The sequence below is a fragment of the Genypterus blacodes genome, unplaced genomic scaffold, assembly GCF_046128005.1.
Source record: "Genypterus blacodes isolate CSIRO-AG114 ecotype Tasmania unplaced genomic scaffold, CSIRO-AGI_Gbla_v1 ptg000103l_1, whole genome shotgun sequence".
Classification (NCBI taxonomy): domain Eukaryota; kingdom Metazoa; phylum Chordata; class Actinopteri; order Ophidiiformes; family Ophidiidae; genus Genypterus; species Genypterus blacodes.
This window is the reverse complement of record NW_027466907.1, coordinates 40,434-59,107: the sequence shown is the minus strand read 5'-3', so window position 1 is coordinate 59,107 and position 18,674 is coordinate 40,434. Positions and strand designations below refer to the sequence as shown.

Genomic DNA, 18,674 nt, shown 5'->3' with positions numbered 1-18,674 from the left:
ACAAAAACAAGTGTAAGAGATTGTTGTCGACCTCCATGACCCCATTTTTCCTCCACCCCTATTCCAACAAGAAGGCGGGAAGTTGCGGAGTCTGCAGCTCATATGGAAGAACGCTGCAGCAAACCTGACAATATGTCTGCGATTTGCGTAAAATCTGTCGCACAAACACAACTGCGGATGTTCAGGTGCGGTCGAGAAATCGCCGCTGGAGACAAGTCAAAATCGAAACAGACGAGGTCACCGCTTTTACACGTACACAGCAGTGATAACACTCGAAAATGCCGCGTTCCTGTGAGAGAGAAGACAAAACCACGCACACAAAACAACCAGACACACGCACAACCCAAGCTTCTCTTAGAGGGCTGTGCGTGTGCGTGCATGTGTGTGTTGGTAAAGGGCACCATTAGTCACACAGCACCCATAGCACACACTCATCCCTTTACTTCCCCCTTTTGCTCTTTGCTGACCCTCTGCCCCCCTGCTATGCATTTCCAAGCCTGAAAGGACACAAATCACTGAACCAACAGCTGAGAGTGAAGCGGCCACACTGCAGAAAACATAAATGTGTATATGCGTGTGTAAGAGTGAGTGTGTTAAAACAAGGGGGGTGGGACGCGGCATCTAAGTCGTTTTCAGAGGGAAACTCAGATCCTGTGTGGCCATGCATATGGAATGCGTGACAGTTATGCAACGCTGCAAAATTAGCAGCGAGGAGAGGACGTACGTGACAGAAGCACACAGCAAACAATGTACAAAGAAATGTGTTGTTGCTGTAGATAGGTAGGTAACAAAAAGCTAGAAAATAGCCTGCACCTTGTTAAACATGTGGCATTGGCAACCTTGAGCGAAGATGAGACTCTTAGGATATTAGAGGGTTTCAGCGTTCGTTGCCTTTATGCATTAGTGGATTGGTAACTTGCACATCCTGTACTCCACGTAAACCTCAATGCATTGTCTGGTTTCAGACCTTCTCTCAGATGTCTACTGAGTGAGATGGACCCTGAAGACCCTTACAGTTTCCTACCAGCTGGGGATTGAACCCAGCGAGGGGAGAGTTCAGGGGTCAGGCTGTTCCCAGAGTCCGGCTCAGAGGAGGAAGTAAAAGCCTTCCTCCGTTCTCTGGCTCGTGTTTCCAGCCCATGACAGAATTGGACGAGCTGAGATGAAGCTTTTGGTTCCACTTAGTCCTCTGATCTCAGCCGATATCCGTCAGCTCTCCTGCAGTGGTCAGCGGAAACCGTCGCTACGGGAAACAACACGTGCCACAAACGGACAGAGATATCTGAGCACTTTGGAACGTGCTCATAGGGGATTCTGCCTTTGGGAAAAAGGAGACGGAAAACTTGCCAGAGGAATAAAGGAACGTTTCACACCGGGCTGGTGTGAAGGCAGATTCCATTGTTGTTGAACACGGCACCACGTGAATGGCAAAGAGCATAAAGAGCATAAAGAGCAGGAGCATGTTCGCCTTAATGCAAAGTGTTGTCTCCGTTCGCAGGCTGTTAAGAGAAACGTATGCTGGGATACACACGGCCAGGGACGCCAAAGGAACTATCAGAGGCGGGATGTGCAACAGCGTTCCGGTCCATTCCGGCCTTCACGCCGTCACAGTTGATGGCGCTGATTAATGAGAGGGGCTGTCTCTTTACCAGGGCGTTTGGGTAACAGACCGGACGAGGAGCGCTGTGGAATACTGCTCAGTGTATTGTACAGACTGAGTACACACAAGGTACGAGACAATCCCAGTATGAGTACCACTGCAGTCTCACGGTTACTCAGAGCACATTTATTTAGATATGTGCTGATTTCAAATGACATTATCAAATACTTGATGGTGGTTTGGCTACAAAGCTCAACACCAACTAGAGCAGCCTGCGAACATCGACTTTCAGGTTTTACTGAATTAAGACACAGCTGATCTATGTTGGTTGCTAGGCTACAAGCTTGATGGCTGATTGATGAACTGCTTGTGGGACCTGTATATACCTTGTGCATATAAGTTCACTTTATTACTATAACAATCACATGGATACTGTGTTGTTTTATATGTGTTCCTAACTTGTCTGTGTGGTGACCTTGTGTATCACCACAGTACAGGAGGTTTGATTCTACAGCACATTCAGTTACACACCATCTTTTTATAGACTGTATATACTGTATGAACCTACAGCAACCCCCCCCCCCCCCCCAATATAAAGGCACATATTATACAATGAGTCGCCATAAGTTAAGTGCAGCATCTGAACAGCAAATGATGAGGAGGATGAGAACTGGGCTCTGTGAGCTGAGGGGACAGAAGTGGGACATGAACTCAGAGGGGAAAAACCCACAGCGTGACCGCGCCGCCGGGATGAAAACCTCCCTTTGTCTCTGGAATTCCAGACTTTAAGTGAATTACAGCAAATCCAATTGGAAGCCACGAGACTCGAGCCATCCACGCATTCCTGCGCGGTCACGCAGAGAAGCCGCGTTGTTCCGCGTTATTCGCATTCAGAGCTAATTCGCCTTATTTTTTGTGCACTTAAAATTCGCAGATAGGGGCGGGGGGGGGGGGGGGGGGGGCGCGCGGGGGGCGGTGTTACACACGTGAACACAAAGTGGAGGGAAATGAACCAAAACGCCTCCGGTGGAGTTAAATCGCACTCATGTGACTGCGATCACATCCCTCCCTGTGCGCCGCTGCCGGTGCGCTCCCACGGTGCCACAGACACCGCGCACAGCCCGGCGGAGAGGATGGATGGGCGGCTGCCGCGAAGCAAGGCGCCCCCCCTCCCCCCGCGCACACACACACACACACACACACGCGCGCCTCAGCCGCTCCACGGTCAGAACTCTACAGATCTCACAGCTTCATAACGCCGCGCTTTAATCGCGGCGGTAGCGGCGTTAATTCCCCGTAATGGCGCTCATCCATCACCGTCCTGTCTGAGGCTGAGCTCAGCCCCGGGCGCTCCTGCAGCACCGACCGATGTTACCAACAACAAGCCCGCAACTCGCACTGTAAAACGCGGACACGCTCGGCGGGGAATCTGACCCCGATTCCTGTCACATCTCCGGCAGCGGAGCGGCGCTTCCACACCGGACACACGGCAGCTTTACAGGACAGCAGGGAGAGAGGGAGGGGGGAAGAGAGAGAGAGAGAGAGGGAGAGAGAGAGAGGGGGGGGGGAAGAGGAGAGAGAGAGAGAGAGAGAGAGAGAGAGAGAGAGAGAGGGAGAGGGAGAGGGAGAGAGAGGAGCGGAAAGAGCGGAAAAGAAGATAAACGACTCACATTCTGTCTCCGGGAACGAGCAGGCGGCTCTCCACCATCATATCGGGCAGAAAATCCAGACTGTAGGATGAAGTCATTTTGCCTGTGTGCCCTGAATGTGTGTGTGTGTGTTTGTGTGAGGGAGAGACAGAGTGAGTGAGCGCGTGTGTGTATGTGTGCGTGTGTGTGTGAGCGCCTCCGCCGCCTGATAAATAAAGGAGCGTCGCTGTCCGCGGAGAGGCAGAGGGACGGGGACAGGTGCAGGAGCCGAGGCCTCCCCACAGGCAGAACAGCCAGCCAGCCGCACTCACTCTGTCACATTCTCCTCCTCCTCACCCCCATCCGCCTCCGCCTGCTTCTTCTTCTTCTTCTGCTGCTGCTTTTTTCTCTCCTCCTCCTCCGCTTTTTTCGCCCGGCAGTCCTGTCTGGAAATCCGCTCCGCAACAGCGCAACTGGCGGACTGTTGGAGAGCCAGGTGCCGGGGCGGAGAGGCGGGGAGGCGGGGAGGCGTGGCGCGCAACGCCGCAGCTGATCTTTAACTGTTAGTTACCCTCAGCCCGACGAGATCAGCGTTAACACACACAATATGGAGCAAACAGCCTTAACCAACCGAAGGAAACACACTCCATACAACTTAATAATTGCTGCTTCATTGAGCCATTTATTCTACATTTACTTCTTAACTCTATTTTTGCGTTTCAATCCTCTGGAGGCTTTAAGTAGTTTCTTCCCCGTTTGTCGCCTACAAAGCTGCACTGGAAATCAAATTAAATCCTTTTCATCAGACAGGAAGACAACAACATGTAAACAAACCAGGCTGTGATTTGTTGTTGCCATGGTGAAAGTGAAGACTCAATCACACATGGATCACATGACAATCAAGACAGGGACTGATGTTTATTTATATATCTGTTTTTGGGTTGAAAATGTCTAGAAACTATTTTTTGGAAGACTTCACTCTATTTTCCAGAAGTTTAAAATTAACTCGGAATTAATAATAATATACAGCATATATGTTTTTTGATATTAATTTATAGAAATTCTTTTAGCATTTGTATCCTCTATGTTCCTTTTTCAATCATTTTGTGTTTTTTGTTTAAAGTGTCCTGACCGCAGAGGATGAACCATTTCAATGATAAAACATTCGTAAAATGTTCGTGGCCAGTGGGTGGCAGTAAAAACAACAGACATCCACAAGACGATGTAAAGATAGATTTGCTTTCTTACTCAGCAACATAAGCCACTGGTGGAGTCATGTTTCCAGGTCAAAATCTCATTTGACGTTCAACTTTCTTTGCCTGTTAATGCATATATTTTATACCATATCTGTTTCACACCATATCATATCTGAAATGAAATACAATCAGTGCCTTCCAGCTCTTTGGGATGATATAGATCATATTACAAGTATTGTTAAATAATAACATAATACTTTAAACCATTATATGTAAAAATAAAAATGTAAGGAGATGTGATTTCACTTAACAATACCTCTGAGTTTATGGGGACACTGTGGAGGGAAAACGGATGTGTGTAAAGATGCTAAATGACTGTATATATAGCGTCACATGCCAGTGAGAGTTGATTGTTGGTTGTTAGTGCAGCCCTGCTGTCTTTACATAAACATTTATATATTCCAAACACATTCCTACTATTTTTACACGCTTTGGCTCGCCATTAAACCCAAGAAATGCAAAACATGGCACCAATCAACATGTATGACGAAATGCAAATGATGACTGCTGCTCTGCTACGCACCGATGAATAAACACATCACACACGGTACGACGCACTGCACACACTGCTCGGCGTGAAGCAAAGCACAGAGGAAGAGGAGCTTTTCACACACACTCATAAAAGCAATGACAGTTAGATGACTTACAATAAAGTGACTTGGCCGAAATTTGGCGAGAGGGGCAATCACGCATTTGGGATAACCCACTAATAACGAGCCAGTCGCTAATTTGCTGCAAATTTGCTGACTCGACCTTACAGCGCGGTAATTGTGTGTATCCAGTTTGCATCCCAGTGGGGCCGGAGTGGGCTTGAAAGCACCCCTGTGCAGGCCCCCTCTAGCAGGTTGCCCAACTTCCTCCCTCCGTAGGAGAAAAGAGGGGAGGCACTCCGGCTAAATAATGAGCCTCTCTTAGGCTAGGAGACGCCGCTCTCTGGGGGAAGAATATGAGTATCTGGGTCAATAGAAAAATTCTGCTCAGTCTGCAAACATACAGCGGCGTGAGTGTGTGGCGTGGGAGGGACGCAGCCCCGGGCTCTGCTCAGGGGGTCCGTTTGCATGTTTACACTCAAGGACCAAGGTCAGCGTATGGGCAGGAGAGGCCGAGCCGACATGACCGCCTCGGGGCCCACAGCGTCCCTGGAGCGGAGATGGCGCTGCGTATTTCGCCGCGCTTGACCCCCCTCGCTCACTCAATGTAGGGTTGTTGGGTTGTGCGTTATATAACTCAGCACACATCAGGCACTGATGATGGCAAAAGTGACAAATATGGCGCCACCACCAGGCCACCGTTACCTAAACGTTATGGCCTCTTCCCTGGATCATGTCCAACCTACACACAAAGCTCCGATGAAAGTCCTCAATAACCCATTGAGACATCCTAAGCCTAATTAATACCCACTTCTATACATCCTTCTTCTTCTTCTTCTTCCACACACACATTGGCGTGACCATGAGAAACTGGATTTACATGTAAACACTGAGATCCACAGTGGCTGGGTTTCGACCTCACGCCCTCCGTACGACAAAGCAGCCTTACAGACATTCACTCTGATAGAAGCCTGTGCATTGTCCGAGCTCCTTGGCCGCTCAAGTGACTCATTCCGAAAGGTCGCCAAGGTCGTGAATACATTAGCAGGTCGGCCTCTGAAAGAGGGCCAACAGTGTTCTGGTCGTTACATTCGATGCAGCCGGCCAACCACGCGCTACCTCTGCCACTCGTGATGTCACCGCCCGCCTCCGGCCCTTACACAGGTGCTCCAACAAACCAGTAGGAGTCACCAGTGTATGCTAAACCTCAAATCATCAACAATTTGTTAATATACAAGCCGCCTAAACTACATTAATCTCTCACTAAGCACTAAATGTGCAGTTTCAGTTCAGACTCTTATTAGGGATTTGTAAATGTTAAATTTATGCCATTTGATTCTCCACTGCGATATTTAGCCTAATTCAAGCCTTTCCCCATAAAGTTAGAGGCATATTCTGCAGCCACGCTCCTTCAACTCTTCAAACTCAGATTTTCATTCTCCTCTACTTTCCATTGCGGCGTTTATGTTCTGGCTCTCTCTGTGCTGGAAAAATGGATTTCTCTCACTTTCCCTGCGAGATGTCGACCTCCTTTCGTGAATTATATCGGACAAGCTCCGACAAGCACAGTGGCACACCGCGCGCAGCTTCTTCTTCTCACGTTTCTCTTTCATTTGATTCCTGCGTTGATTAACAATCGCATCCTTGAGCGTGATTCTCAAAGGTCAGATCTTGGTTAATATTTCATACGCTGTGTTGTACCTTTACTTCTCCCTGTTGTTGTTGTTGTTCTCCTCTCCCTCCCCGCTCCCACCCACCTCTCATCTTTCTATCTCGTCACCCCGGGGCACCATGTTCTCCCAGATCACGCCGGTGGCAAGGTCCGCCTCCGCCTCCATCGCTCCATCTCATACATCTTGTCTCTCTCTTCTTCTTCTTCCCTCTCTGCCTAGTTATTTCTATCATCTCTCTCCCACCTCGGGCTGGGAGGGCTCAGCTGCTCCAACAATACAAATCGATCACTTAGAAAGAAAGAGCAGGAGGGGCAGGAGGAGGAGGAATGTGGGAGGAAGCAGGTTGGGAAACCGTAATAGTCAGAGAAAATTAAAAACATAATCAGCAACGCCCCAAAATATCATCCAGGCCTCTGCCTCCTTCCTGCGTACACCTAACCAACCCAGAGAGGGGGATTGTGGGTAGCTGATGGCGGCAGGCTTTTCACACGTGAATATTTAATGCTCATGAATTATTCAGGAGAGCAAGCAGCTGTGTTTGAGCCTAAGTGGACATGTGAGGAGGCAGATATCACACAGACGCTGCCTGCTACCGCTCATTCTCGCCGCCGCCCAACCACACCCACTAAACACAAGTTTTGATCCATGTGTGTGTCTGTGTGTGTGCATGCAGGCAAATCACTTCCTAAATGAAAAAGTGATGGAGGTGTCGGGGTCTGGTCTCTATTCTGCTCTCTTATTCTGTCAAGCTCAGAATCCAGAATAAAAAATTCCCCTCCTCTCTCTCTTTATCACTCTCAGGCCTTGGCAAAGGTATGAACTCCCCTCTACCGCAGTTGGTGGGACATTTTTTCCAATATCTTAATTTCTAACTTAAATTCATTCAGAAGCAAGAATGCTTCTTGCATTAGACTCCAGGGGGTTCATTTCCATCCCTGACATAGTATATACGGTATACACACACACATACACACACACAGAGCACATTTAGATCAAGTCCAACATTGTCGAGCAAATACCTCCTGACCTGCTCGCTGACCCTCACACACTGATGTCTGCACCGGTGGTCCTGACATGACTTAAAGTGTGGCTCTCTATCACACACACACACACACATACACACACCTACTTTATGTCCTCTGCCTCCTGGCTATACACTCGTGCTGCCTGCTAGCTTTAATGGTTCCGGCTGGACTGGACAATGCTATCAGTTTTGTTGTCCGGTGAAAATCTCGTGCTTTACATCGCCTTCTGGAGAGAAGCGAAGATTTTTCAGATGTCGAGTTCCTTCCGTCTAAGCGTTTATTTAACTAGATGTTTAACGCTTGCAGGTTGTGAGCGCCCTCTGCTGGAAGCGTTTGGAGCTCTTGAATCTTCAAATGTTAAGAATCCAACATAATATCCTGTAACCTATACAAAACTAATCATCAATCATACCGTATTACGATAAATGGATCTGCCATAACAAGCTATGGACCATTCGCCGTTTGGATCGACAAAAATCTGTTGTTGTTGTTGTTGAGATGTTTGTGGCTCTCTTACAGGTCTGTAGGTCTTTGAATGGACCAGGAAGGATCGATGAACACATCTGAAAGCCTGCTTTGTGTCCTGTGACCTTTGACCCTGAATTGCCTCTTAAAGTAGTTTAGAGAATGTGGCGATAAACATGCTGTAAGGAGAAATGGTAGAAGAAAAAAAAACAGATTTGATAAGGAGATATATTTAGCTTTTATTGTGTTGTGTATAACTTCTAACTTTGTGCCGTTGAAGAAGAAACAACATAGATGACAAGAACATGAACAAAGACCTACAGAGCTGAGAGAAGCACCAACATCTACACAATGAGATAACAATGGAGTACTGCTTACACTGAACACAGATGGAGGCCGACAGACATGAGGAGGATGAAGTGACGTTCTTCATCCACCCCAAAAACGCTGTCCACTCCACCTGCAGTGCATCGGAGCGAGAGCCAACTGTAATTGGCCGTCGCATCGGTGACAGAGAGAGGCCCTCCATTCATTACACCCCCCCCCCCCTCTTCATTGCCAACTCTCTGTGTGATTCCTTCTCTTTCCAATTTCTCTTCTCCCTCCCTCCCTCCTTCCCTCGTCCCTCCTCCACCCTGCACCTCCTCTCTGCTCCTTTCCCTCATTAAAGTGGGACCCAGGCAGTAGCGGTCACTGCCTCTCATTTATTTTCATTTGAAACTGGTGCAGCTCCACTGATCCTCTGGGGCTGCAGGAGAGAGAGCAGGATGGTGTCATTCTGATAACAACCGGCACGCACACACACACACATGCACACTCACGCGCTCTCACACACACACACACACACACACACACAAAGGAGGCACGACTACACAATGTCTGTGCATGTACGCACACAATTGAAAGCCACAGGCGAATAAGCTCACTCTGGTGCACACACACACACACACACACACACACACACACACACACTCACCAACACAAAGGGAGGTGCATATGCATCCTCCTTGCAAATAGATGCACTCTCACACCCATTTCAATTCATTTCACGCACATATTCACACATTTCATGTACCTGTGAGGTCCCTTGCTACGACCCCCCCCCCCCCGCCCACACACACACACACACACATCCTCTTCTCCTCTGACTCCCCCCCTCCCCGCCACCGCTGATTGTGTGATTGTGTGAAGACGTTGGTAGTGGGTGTGAATCAAGGGCCGATAAACCTGCAACCATTGTCACCTGTATGATTGCACTTGCAAAGTATCGATCTGCACCTGTGTGTGTGTGAGTGTGTGTGTGAGTGTGTGTGTGTGTGTGTGTGTATGTGTGTGTATAGACCTTGCACATCTTTGTGAATGCACGTCCTCCCCACATCCTTCCGACACGTGTGTGTCCATGCATTGTATCAGCGCAAACCCGGCCTGACACTCTATGATTGAGAAGAAGCTCGGCAGATTATATCGCTGTAGCGGAGACGAGGTGCGCTACCTTTGCCGCGCAGCACCGGCCCGGGCGGCAACGGCTGGTTTAGCAGGTTGGTGAGGGGCGGGGCGGTGGGGGACGGCACTATTTTAACGGCCATTGCACCGACCCATCTGGGAAATGAGGGGGAGAGGCGGTGACTAAACCAAACAGCCACATCTCTAATAGACGCCTAATATCCTCCACGCCATTAGATAGGCACACGGTGGGAGAGACGCTTGGTTTAACTGCGAGCACAGCCACAGGAAAGGGAGGGGTGGAGCAGGAGAATAAGAAGAAGAAGAAGAAGACTGGCTCAGCTGGAATATCAACTCAGCAGAGATGTGAGTAAATAAGTGTGATGTCCTGGCAAATTAACAAACAGTATGATCCATATTTGGCACTAAAGCCTCTAACAGCTTAAATTAACGTTAAGTTAGATACAAATATGTTCACCTATGATCTTTGATCCCGAACCCTCTGTATGTTGTCATGGATCTCTATCTTATAGTAACTTTTGGGATCTTTGTACGGTAGAAGAAATACCAACATGGATCCATAAGGGTCCATTCAAAGACCATCAGACCTGAAGAGAAGCACTAAGACTGTTCCGACTTTCCTCCTTCAACTGATCATAATTGTATAGATAGATTTTGTGTAGACTTAAAGATTTTTCAGCTGACTCTCTCTCTCTCTCGCTGTTTATTTCAATGCAGGACTTCAGTTAAAAATAGCATCTTTTCCTGGTGAGTTCTTGCTACATTCACATTCACTTCAGTAACGGTAGCAGCAAAGTTCCTCTTTCATGATTCCTCCTGTGCTTTCCCTGGTTTATCTCCACTTCTGCTCTTTGGTTGCATTGCTCTGCATGGGGGAGTCGCTCGGACACTCGACCTCTGATGCGGAGTGCAGCCTCCCTGCCCCCGCACCACAGGCTAAAACTCCAGAACATTTCCTCAGCCTTCCAAGACCTGGGAGCGCTGCCTCACACACAAACAGTTTCCAAATCACATTTTTCATTGGGAAATTGCAAATGAAGCAAACGCCTCAAAAAGCAGTTTCATTTGTCACCCAATGAAGCGCTGAGCGATGCCGTCAGTAAATTACGGTGCAATAAATTACTACCTGCAAACATCAATGAAATATGTTGACTCGTTGCAAAACAAGCCGACCCTGGCACGGCTGTTTTTCACCATCAGGTGCATGTTCAGACACCCGACTCCATCTTTTATGAAGCAGGAGGGGAGCGCGGGCAGACTCCGAGCGAGGAATTGGTGTGAACATCCCCAATAATGGGAGCTAAAATAAAAATAAAAGGTGGAACACAGGAAGGGTGGAGGGGAGGACAGGCTCCATTGTTTGGCTGTCTCATTGTTGAGCTGGGATGCTTTCATGCTGACCTCCTATCTTCCCCTCCCCTCCCTGCAACGCCAGCACTCCTCTTCATCACCCCGCCTCCTCTTCCTCGCTGTCAGCCTAAACAATTTCAGACGTTTTCCCATTGACTCCAGTTCATTCATCATCCCTGCATTTGAGAGAAGAGTTCATATCTAACAGGAGAAGAGACTCGGACCCAGATTCTAACATCAGGTCTCTCTCTTTCTTCTTACCCATCAGGTTTGATTTCGATCAGCCAGTACCAATGGATAATCATTGTAAACTTGTCACAGAATACAGTGGTTCCAGTGTTCTCAAGATTAAGGCTGTGAGAGTTTTAGGAAACATTGGAAAGATGTGTGATAGAATAAATAAATAACATAACACACTAGAGTCAAAATGTGACGTCAAAATGTATTGGACTGAAATCAAAACTTTTCAGAATTTCACTAGAAAGACGGACGTCAAAGATCCACGTTCATGTGAACGATTGCTGAATAAGAATATGGAGTTAAATCCATCATGTGGAGGAGGAGGAGGATGACGAGGCAGAACGTCTGCTCTGTGTCACCTCTTTAGCACGGCTTGTCCCAGACACAGTCACAGACACAACATGAGAACAGCAGGAGGAGGGAGAAAGAGAGAGAGAGAGAGAGAGAGAGAGAGAGAGAGAGAGAGAGAGAGAGAGAGAAAGGGAAGTACAGGCATCGGATGTTACACTTGACTGGCGAAACAACGGTTGCAGGATCCAGGGAGAAAGAACAAAATCTCCCGCCATCAAACAACAAGAGAGAGAGAGGACGAGAGATATATAAAGAGAGGGAGAGAGATACAGAAAGAGAGAGAGCACAGGTAGACACAGGTAAAAAATCTTTATCCGTTATCCTAAATGTGCCCTCTCAAATCCCCTCAAATGAAAGAATAAGTCAGCTAGTACCTGCACTTTATCTACGCCCCCCCGACCAACACACACACACACACACACACACACACACACACACACACACACACACACACACACACACACACACATGCTTACAAATACACACTAGCCAGAAAATCGCACTTCAGGTTAAAGTGTAACAATACCCACAACAGGGACGCGCGGAGAGAGCGGCATGTGGGTCGGAAACAAGGGCACTCACGTGTGTGTGTGTGTGTGTGTGTGTGTGTGTGTGTGTGAGCGCGTGTGTGTACCTCAGTAGCAGCTCGTCAGTCCTCATGGATCCTGTTGCGGGCGGGGGGCAGCACACAGCATCCACACACACTCTCCCCACAAAGCCCAGCTCGGACGAGTGTTCCAACATCACAAACCAAACGCACCTTGTCTGGATTCTAGCCTCTCTGTCTCTGTCTCTCTGTCTCTCCGTCTCTCTCTCTCTCTCTCTCTCTCTCACTGTCTCTGTCTGTCTCTCTCTCTCTTGCTCTCCTTCTCTCGCTCTCTCTTCTTCTGACCTCTTTTTTCCAGCTCTCCCTCCCCTTTTTTCACAGAGCTGCCTCTCTTTGCTTCTCTGTCTCTGCCTTGTTCCTCTCAGCTGCTGCCGTTGTTCTCTTTTTCTCCCACACAGAAACAAGTGCTCCCTCCCTCACATCCTCCTCCTCGATCACCCCCTCCCCTCTCTCTTTCTCTCTCTCTCTTTGGTCGAGCGGTGGAGCAGCAGAGACCCCGCTGGCTCGCCTAGCTGAAGTAATCCCCTGTGACAGCTGGGCTCGTGTTGTTGTGTTCGGGGCCTGTTTGAGTCGAACGCTGTGGCCCGGTGCTGCACAGCTTCGGGCCCGGCCCGGCCCGGCGCCGCTCAGTGGCGTGCCACGGCGCAGCGCCCGTCGCCTGCTTTTGGCACAGCAAGATCCGGACATTAAATGTCGAAGATAAACCAGCCTGAACTCGACCACGTTAAGTTTTTATGAGGTAAACATATTTGCTGCGGTCGTGGATGGAAAACAAGATACTGTTTATGTATTTTGATGCAGATTCTGATCGTTGCTTTGGATCTCCCACTCTGAAACAAACATCGCAAAAGGAAAAACATGGACCGTTTCACTTAATTTTGTCAATAAAATGTTGTATATTCAGTATAACCGGATGTAAGGAAGGGGCCGTGGTCAAGGTGCCGTCCTTTACACTGGTGACCTAAATATTTCCAGGATAAAAATCTAGCAGTATTTTCACCTGCTACTGGGTTTTCATCAAGATTTCTTTTTTGGATGGCACTAAAATATAAATATCAAATAAAAACCCGATGACTAAGGGGACTTCCAGGCTCCCTATAATATCAACCAGAACCCAAACTGTCCACTGGAGAAATGGAAAGGATAGGAAGGGGGATTGTTGCTGTCCTGACTTAGAAGAAGTGCTTCACCCAAGGCCTGAAAGCCAACGCCCTCTGGTGGAGGAGCTCAGTAAAGCCTTTAGCTGAGCTCCCCTCACCTCAAGAACCGAATTAGAGCCTCACAGAGAGGCAGAGCAGTGAACTGAGCTGCAGGTCTGCTCTACTCTGGACCAGGATGCTAGAAACCAGCAGAACAGGGGCGGCAGTGGCTCAGTCCATAGGGGATTCAGCTTGGGAAACGGAGGGTCGCCAGTTCGAGTCCCGTATGGACCAAGAAAGTGGACTGACAGCTGGAGAGTTGCCAGTTTGCCTCCAGGGCACTGCCGAGGTGCCCTTGAGCAAGGCACCGAACCCCTAACACTGCTCCACGGGCGCCTTATAATGGCTGCCCTGCACCCCCTCTGTGATGCATGTGTTTGTGTATGTGTGATATGAGGGGGTGCAAGATAAATTTCAATTGCATGCGATTTGCTGTGAATTGCATGCAAAATGACGATTAATAAAGTATCTTAAATCTTAAATCTTATCTTAAATCTTAAATCTTAGAACCAACAGAACTTTTACACTTACAAACAAAGGGAGACCCCATCAACATACTATGAATCGTAATCAAAATACCTTCACAATAACAGCAATTTGATCATGTGGGGCCTGATTCAGATGAATTCTGGCTTCAAGTTGCACAGCAAGCCATGATTCTGTTTTTCAGCTTCTGTTTTCTGTTTTCAACCTGAACCTGAGCTGTGGACATCTCTAGTCCTGTCTGGTCTCGGGGGAGAAAGACTGGCCCGGCGGATCGTTCCACGCTAAAGGCGGCCCAGACAGGCACGTCTCAGAGAGCGTCCTGTCCGTCCCGAAGGAGGAGCTGCCAGATCCACATCCACGTACCTGGCACATCACAGCCTCTGCGCCCCATTGGAGGCCCAGGCTGAAGACACAGGCGGGGAGGTGCTGATTAAAAATTCCTCTCTCTGTTTATTATGATTTATGCATGTTTCACTGAGCCAGCAACCAAACAGAGAGCAGAGGAGAACAGCTTCATTAGTGCTTATTGTGTGTGTGTGTGTGTGTGTGTGTGTGTGTGTGTGTGTGTGTGTGTGTATGAGTGGGGGGGGGGTTACTTTCAGAGTGTGTCCATTTGTGTGTGTGTGTGTGTGTGTATAAGTGTGTGTGGCTCCCTGGCAGGTGGGGGATAGTTAAAATTATGGATTGTGCGTGAGCTTCATTAGAATGTTTGGCATACGGGGCAAAACCGTCTGTCTTCACCAAACACCTGCATTCAGCTGAAAAACAACAGCAATCGAAATCTTAAATTATCCTACGCCGCATTAAATTGCAGCCGGCCCTTCTGCTAACTCAGTAACTAAATTCCAAATTTCTGTCCGAAACGACGGCGGCGGTGGCGACGACGCATACAACGACTGAACGCAACTCTGGGATGAAGCAATCTGCTGTATCATAGAGTGGGACAGCAGCATCCGCCAAGGATTGTAAGTTACGGAATGTTTACGATGAAAACCAGCATGTAGTGAACAGACACAGACGGTGAGTTTTATACTGACACAGATGGTCAACAAGCCTTCAGATGTTAAGCCTGGAAGATCCGGACCTGTTACCGAGATAACAAGATAACGTGACATTTACGTCCAGACTTGGTCACTGGCAGCTTCTACTGCAGATATTTGTCATGATTCATATATGATCATGATTAAGATATGGGTCACGTGTAAAAGTAGACATGAAGGGCAGAAAAACTGGAACTGGGCATCAACACCTGTGATACCCTGCGACAACCCGTGAAGAAGAAGAAGAAACCGGCATCTTCAGCCTCCTCTGCCTCTCTTTCCCATCGTGTTTACACTTTGATGACCTATTTGTGTACGTTGTTTCCCTCTCTCTGCCTCCCCGTCTCCACTCCCTAACACGCTCTGACAGCGAAAGGTCAGTGCCCATTGGCTACGCGGGGGGCGGCGAGTGATGTAAGGTGGTCGCCATGGCAACGCGGGAGGCCTCAGCAAGGACGTGGGATGTTTTTTTTCCCCTCCTGTGCCGATGCCAAGGCCAGGATCTGACCGGGGATCAAAAGGCTCTAAGTCAAACCACCCTCAGAGCGCAGAGCGGACAGACTGGACTCAACGGCTGAATGGAGCTTTAATTGACTGGAGGTCAGAGAGAGAGAGAGAGAGAGAGAGAGATGGAGTCTGTTATGTCTGCATTCTGCTGAGCTTTGCTTCCCATTAATAAAAGAGGGATTACCAAAGTCCTCTCCCTCCCTCTCTCTCTTACTCTCTTTCATTCTCTCTCTACCTTTTGTGTCTCCTCGGGCCCCCTCTCCAGCTGAGAGTGGAGCGAAGGTTCACATCCGTCCTCCTCCTCCTCCTCCCTCTCATTCTCTTCGGCATGCTCCTCACGTTCCTTCCATTCAAAAAAAGAAACCCTCTCATCTGCCTTTCCTCCTGCCTGTCTTCATTCCTCCCTCTCTCCCTCTCTCCCTCTCTCTCCGAGTACAGGAGGAGGGAAAATGCACCAAAACACAGATAAATTATTTAGATTTTTCCCCAAAGAAAGAAAAAAAATGCTTGACTCTGCAGTTTGAATGAAAGGGGAGCAGGAAGGGGGTTGGGAATAAAAATTGCATTAGATACAAGATTCCGCAATCAGCCCGACAATATGAAGAATTAATGTTATCTGAGCCTGGCACACACAGCCGAGGAGGAGAGCGAGCGCCTCCAAAGACTTCCCACATGACAACGGGACGAATCCTCCTTTCCATTATGGCGCTATTCAGCCATTGTGGCGGCCGACACCTTGGCGATAAGCGTGCCGTATTGTTGCCTTTGACAATGTCATTACGGCACAGTAAACAAGCGAGGCGGCGGCGGGTCAGAATGAACCGGGCGGGGCCAGAAGGTCGCCCAGACAATCTGGGATGAAAGGATGCAAAGACCTCGGGGGAGAGATAAGACTCTTCTTCTACTCCCTTTTCGTCTTCTATCTCTCGTTTCTTTCTCTCTAAAGCCAAGGACGGGCGTGTGCTTAGAACAAAGCCTCAGCGCGGCGGTGGCGGCGTAATCAACTCCTCTGTACTCCTGAAGCAGCGGCACAATCTTCCCTGGAGGTCATCCACGGGAAGGAGGCTTAGGAGGGAGCGGCGGCGGGATCACGGGCTATTAAGATGGGAAAATAGGTTGACATTCGCCCGGCCGCACACTATGATTTTCCCCACGTACAAACCATCACACACACACACGCACAGAAGCTTTAATGCACACAAACACTACGAGAGCTCCAGGTTTGTTGAGTGGAAGCAGCTCGCGGCTCACATTAAAGGGAAATTCCAGCGTTTTTACAACCGACTCTTTAGCTTTCACAGCTCTGCCACATGGTTTCCAAGGGTTACTAGGCCGTTTTACGCGCCATAACGGTGAAGATTTAGGGACACTTGGGTGGAGTCCATTAGCGTAGCAGCGTTAGCAATCAGACTATGCTAAATATTAGCTGAGGCACTAAAGTTAGGAGGTAAGAAAGAAAGGAAGAGGGAATGAGAGGGGAAAGAGAGCAGAACTGCACCAGAATAAAACAGGAAGAACAAACAACGGATGGAATGTAATGACACGATATGAACAATCCATCCATCTATCCATCCATCCATCCATCTTATCATTTCCCAGTGAAACTCTCCCCAACACTCAGTAGGATAGAAAACAGCAGAAATCATCTGTGATCAAACAAACTGAATCCCAGCCATCATAGCAGTGAGGTGACAAAGTAGTGTGTCAGCCTCACACACACACACACACACACACATAGAGAGAGCAGAGTGGGTTGGTTGAGCATGGAGGTGGCAGGAGTGGTCCTGTTCCATTTGCCGACATTAGCAGAGGGAGATTAATTTGTCCCCTTCCATTAGGTGGGAAAGCAGCCCTCATGGCTCCTCAATTATCCCTTAACAAAGAGAAACAAACACACACACACACACACACACACACACACGCAAACTATAAGCGCTCTATACAGGAAGTGTGCGTTTAGACTGTGGGCCAGCGTGGAGTGTGTGAGTGTGTGTGTGTGAGTCCAAACACAACAGCTTCTCCCTCTCTCTCTGTCCCCACCCCCTCTCTCTCCCCCTCTCTATCTGTATCTCCCTCTCCCTCTCTCTCCCCCCTCTCTCTGTGTCTCCCTCTCTCTCTCTCTCTCTCTCTGTATCTCCCTCTCTCTCTGTCTCTCCCCCTCTCTCTCTCTCTCTCACCCTCTCTCTCTGTCTCTCCCTCTTTCTCTTTCCCTCTCTTTTGTGAGGATTCAGACTTCATTAGAATTATAATAAACATCGGCGCAAAGCTTCCCTGAAATATTTTTGGCTGCTTGAAAACAAATGAATACACAAAGCAAATCAAGTCAAATCTGCCCATTACGCCTGATTTTCCAGCTTGTACATGAACGCAGCATTAACGGTTCGCGCTATAGGCAAAAAGTACGTCCCAGGCAGCCGCGGTAACGAGCTGAAATTAGAGCATCATTTGTCATCATTTCTAACGTTATAACACGACGTAATGTAAAATCAATCTCATGTCCACTGACGACATCGACTGTATTGACAGATGGAGGGCGGAACGCGGTGAGAGACGTATCAGCGCATTACGGCGGTAATGTTAACACTACAGTGGAGTAATGTGGGATGTGGGTATTTTTTCTGTGTGTGTGTGTGTGTGTGTGTGTGTGTGTGTGTGTGTGAGTGTGTGTGAGTGTGTGTGTGTTGGTTTGGCTGTCGTGCTCCGCCGGTGTGATGATGTTGCTGTGTAGTGAGACTCACTAATTGGCTCACCTGTCTCTCAGCCATCTGGAGCCTGTCTAAAAAAAAGAAACGTCACACCGAGTTCTCCCAACACACACACACACACACACACACACGCGCGCGCACACACACACACACACACACACACACAAACAGGGAGAGACACTGATACACACCAATGAGCAAATGTAAATGAAAAGCAGATGCATTTAAAATGGAAAAAAAAAGCTTTCTTCTCTCCACGTTACACTCAGAGAAACGAGGCCTGTTTTCCATGCTTCTTTGTTTGGCAAAGTGGCTACATTTAGAAACAAAATGGCTGGAAAGCAGAATTATGATTTAATAAGTAAGGAAACAGCGGAGCACTTTATGTAGAGTGGCACAGCAATTACACCAATGCCTCAAAATTAATGCGTTTGCCATGAACAACAAGGTTCCTGCTGAGGTAGAAGAGGAAAGCAGCAGGTTCTTGT

General features: G+C 48.4%; 1 protein-coding gene across 7 annotated transcripts in view; it reads right to left on the bottom strand.

The window, feature by feature from the left end:
* The window catches only part of LOC143008331 (CUGBP Elav-like family member 2), a 144,608-nt gene that overhangs the window by 85,690 nt on the left and 40,244 nt on the right, over window positions 1–18,674 (bottom strand). For 5 of the 7 annotated variants that reach the window (XM_076160041.1, XM_076160042.1, XM_076160044.1 and 2 more), the window contains exon 1: window positions 12,277–12,631. The exons of 1 other annotated variant lie outside the window; for it this stretch is intronic. In XM_076160041.1, coding sequence (XP_076016156.1) covers window positions 12,277–12,386 — 110 coding nt within the window. In that variant the 5' untranslated portion in view covers window positions 12,387–12,631. Of the gene's footprint in view, window positions 1–3,270; window positions 3,705–12,276; window positions 12,632–18,674 lie in introns of those variants that run through there. One more of the 7 variants, XM_076160048.1, reaches the window with a different exon arrangement.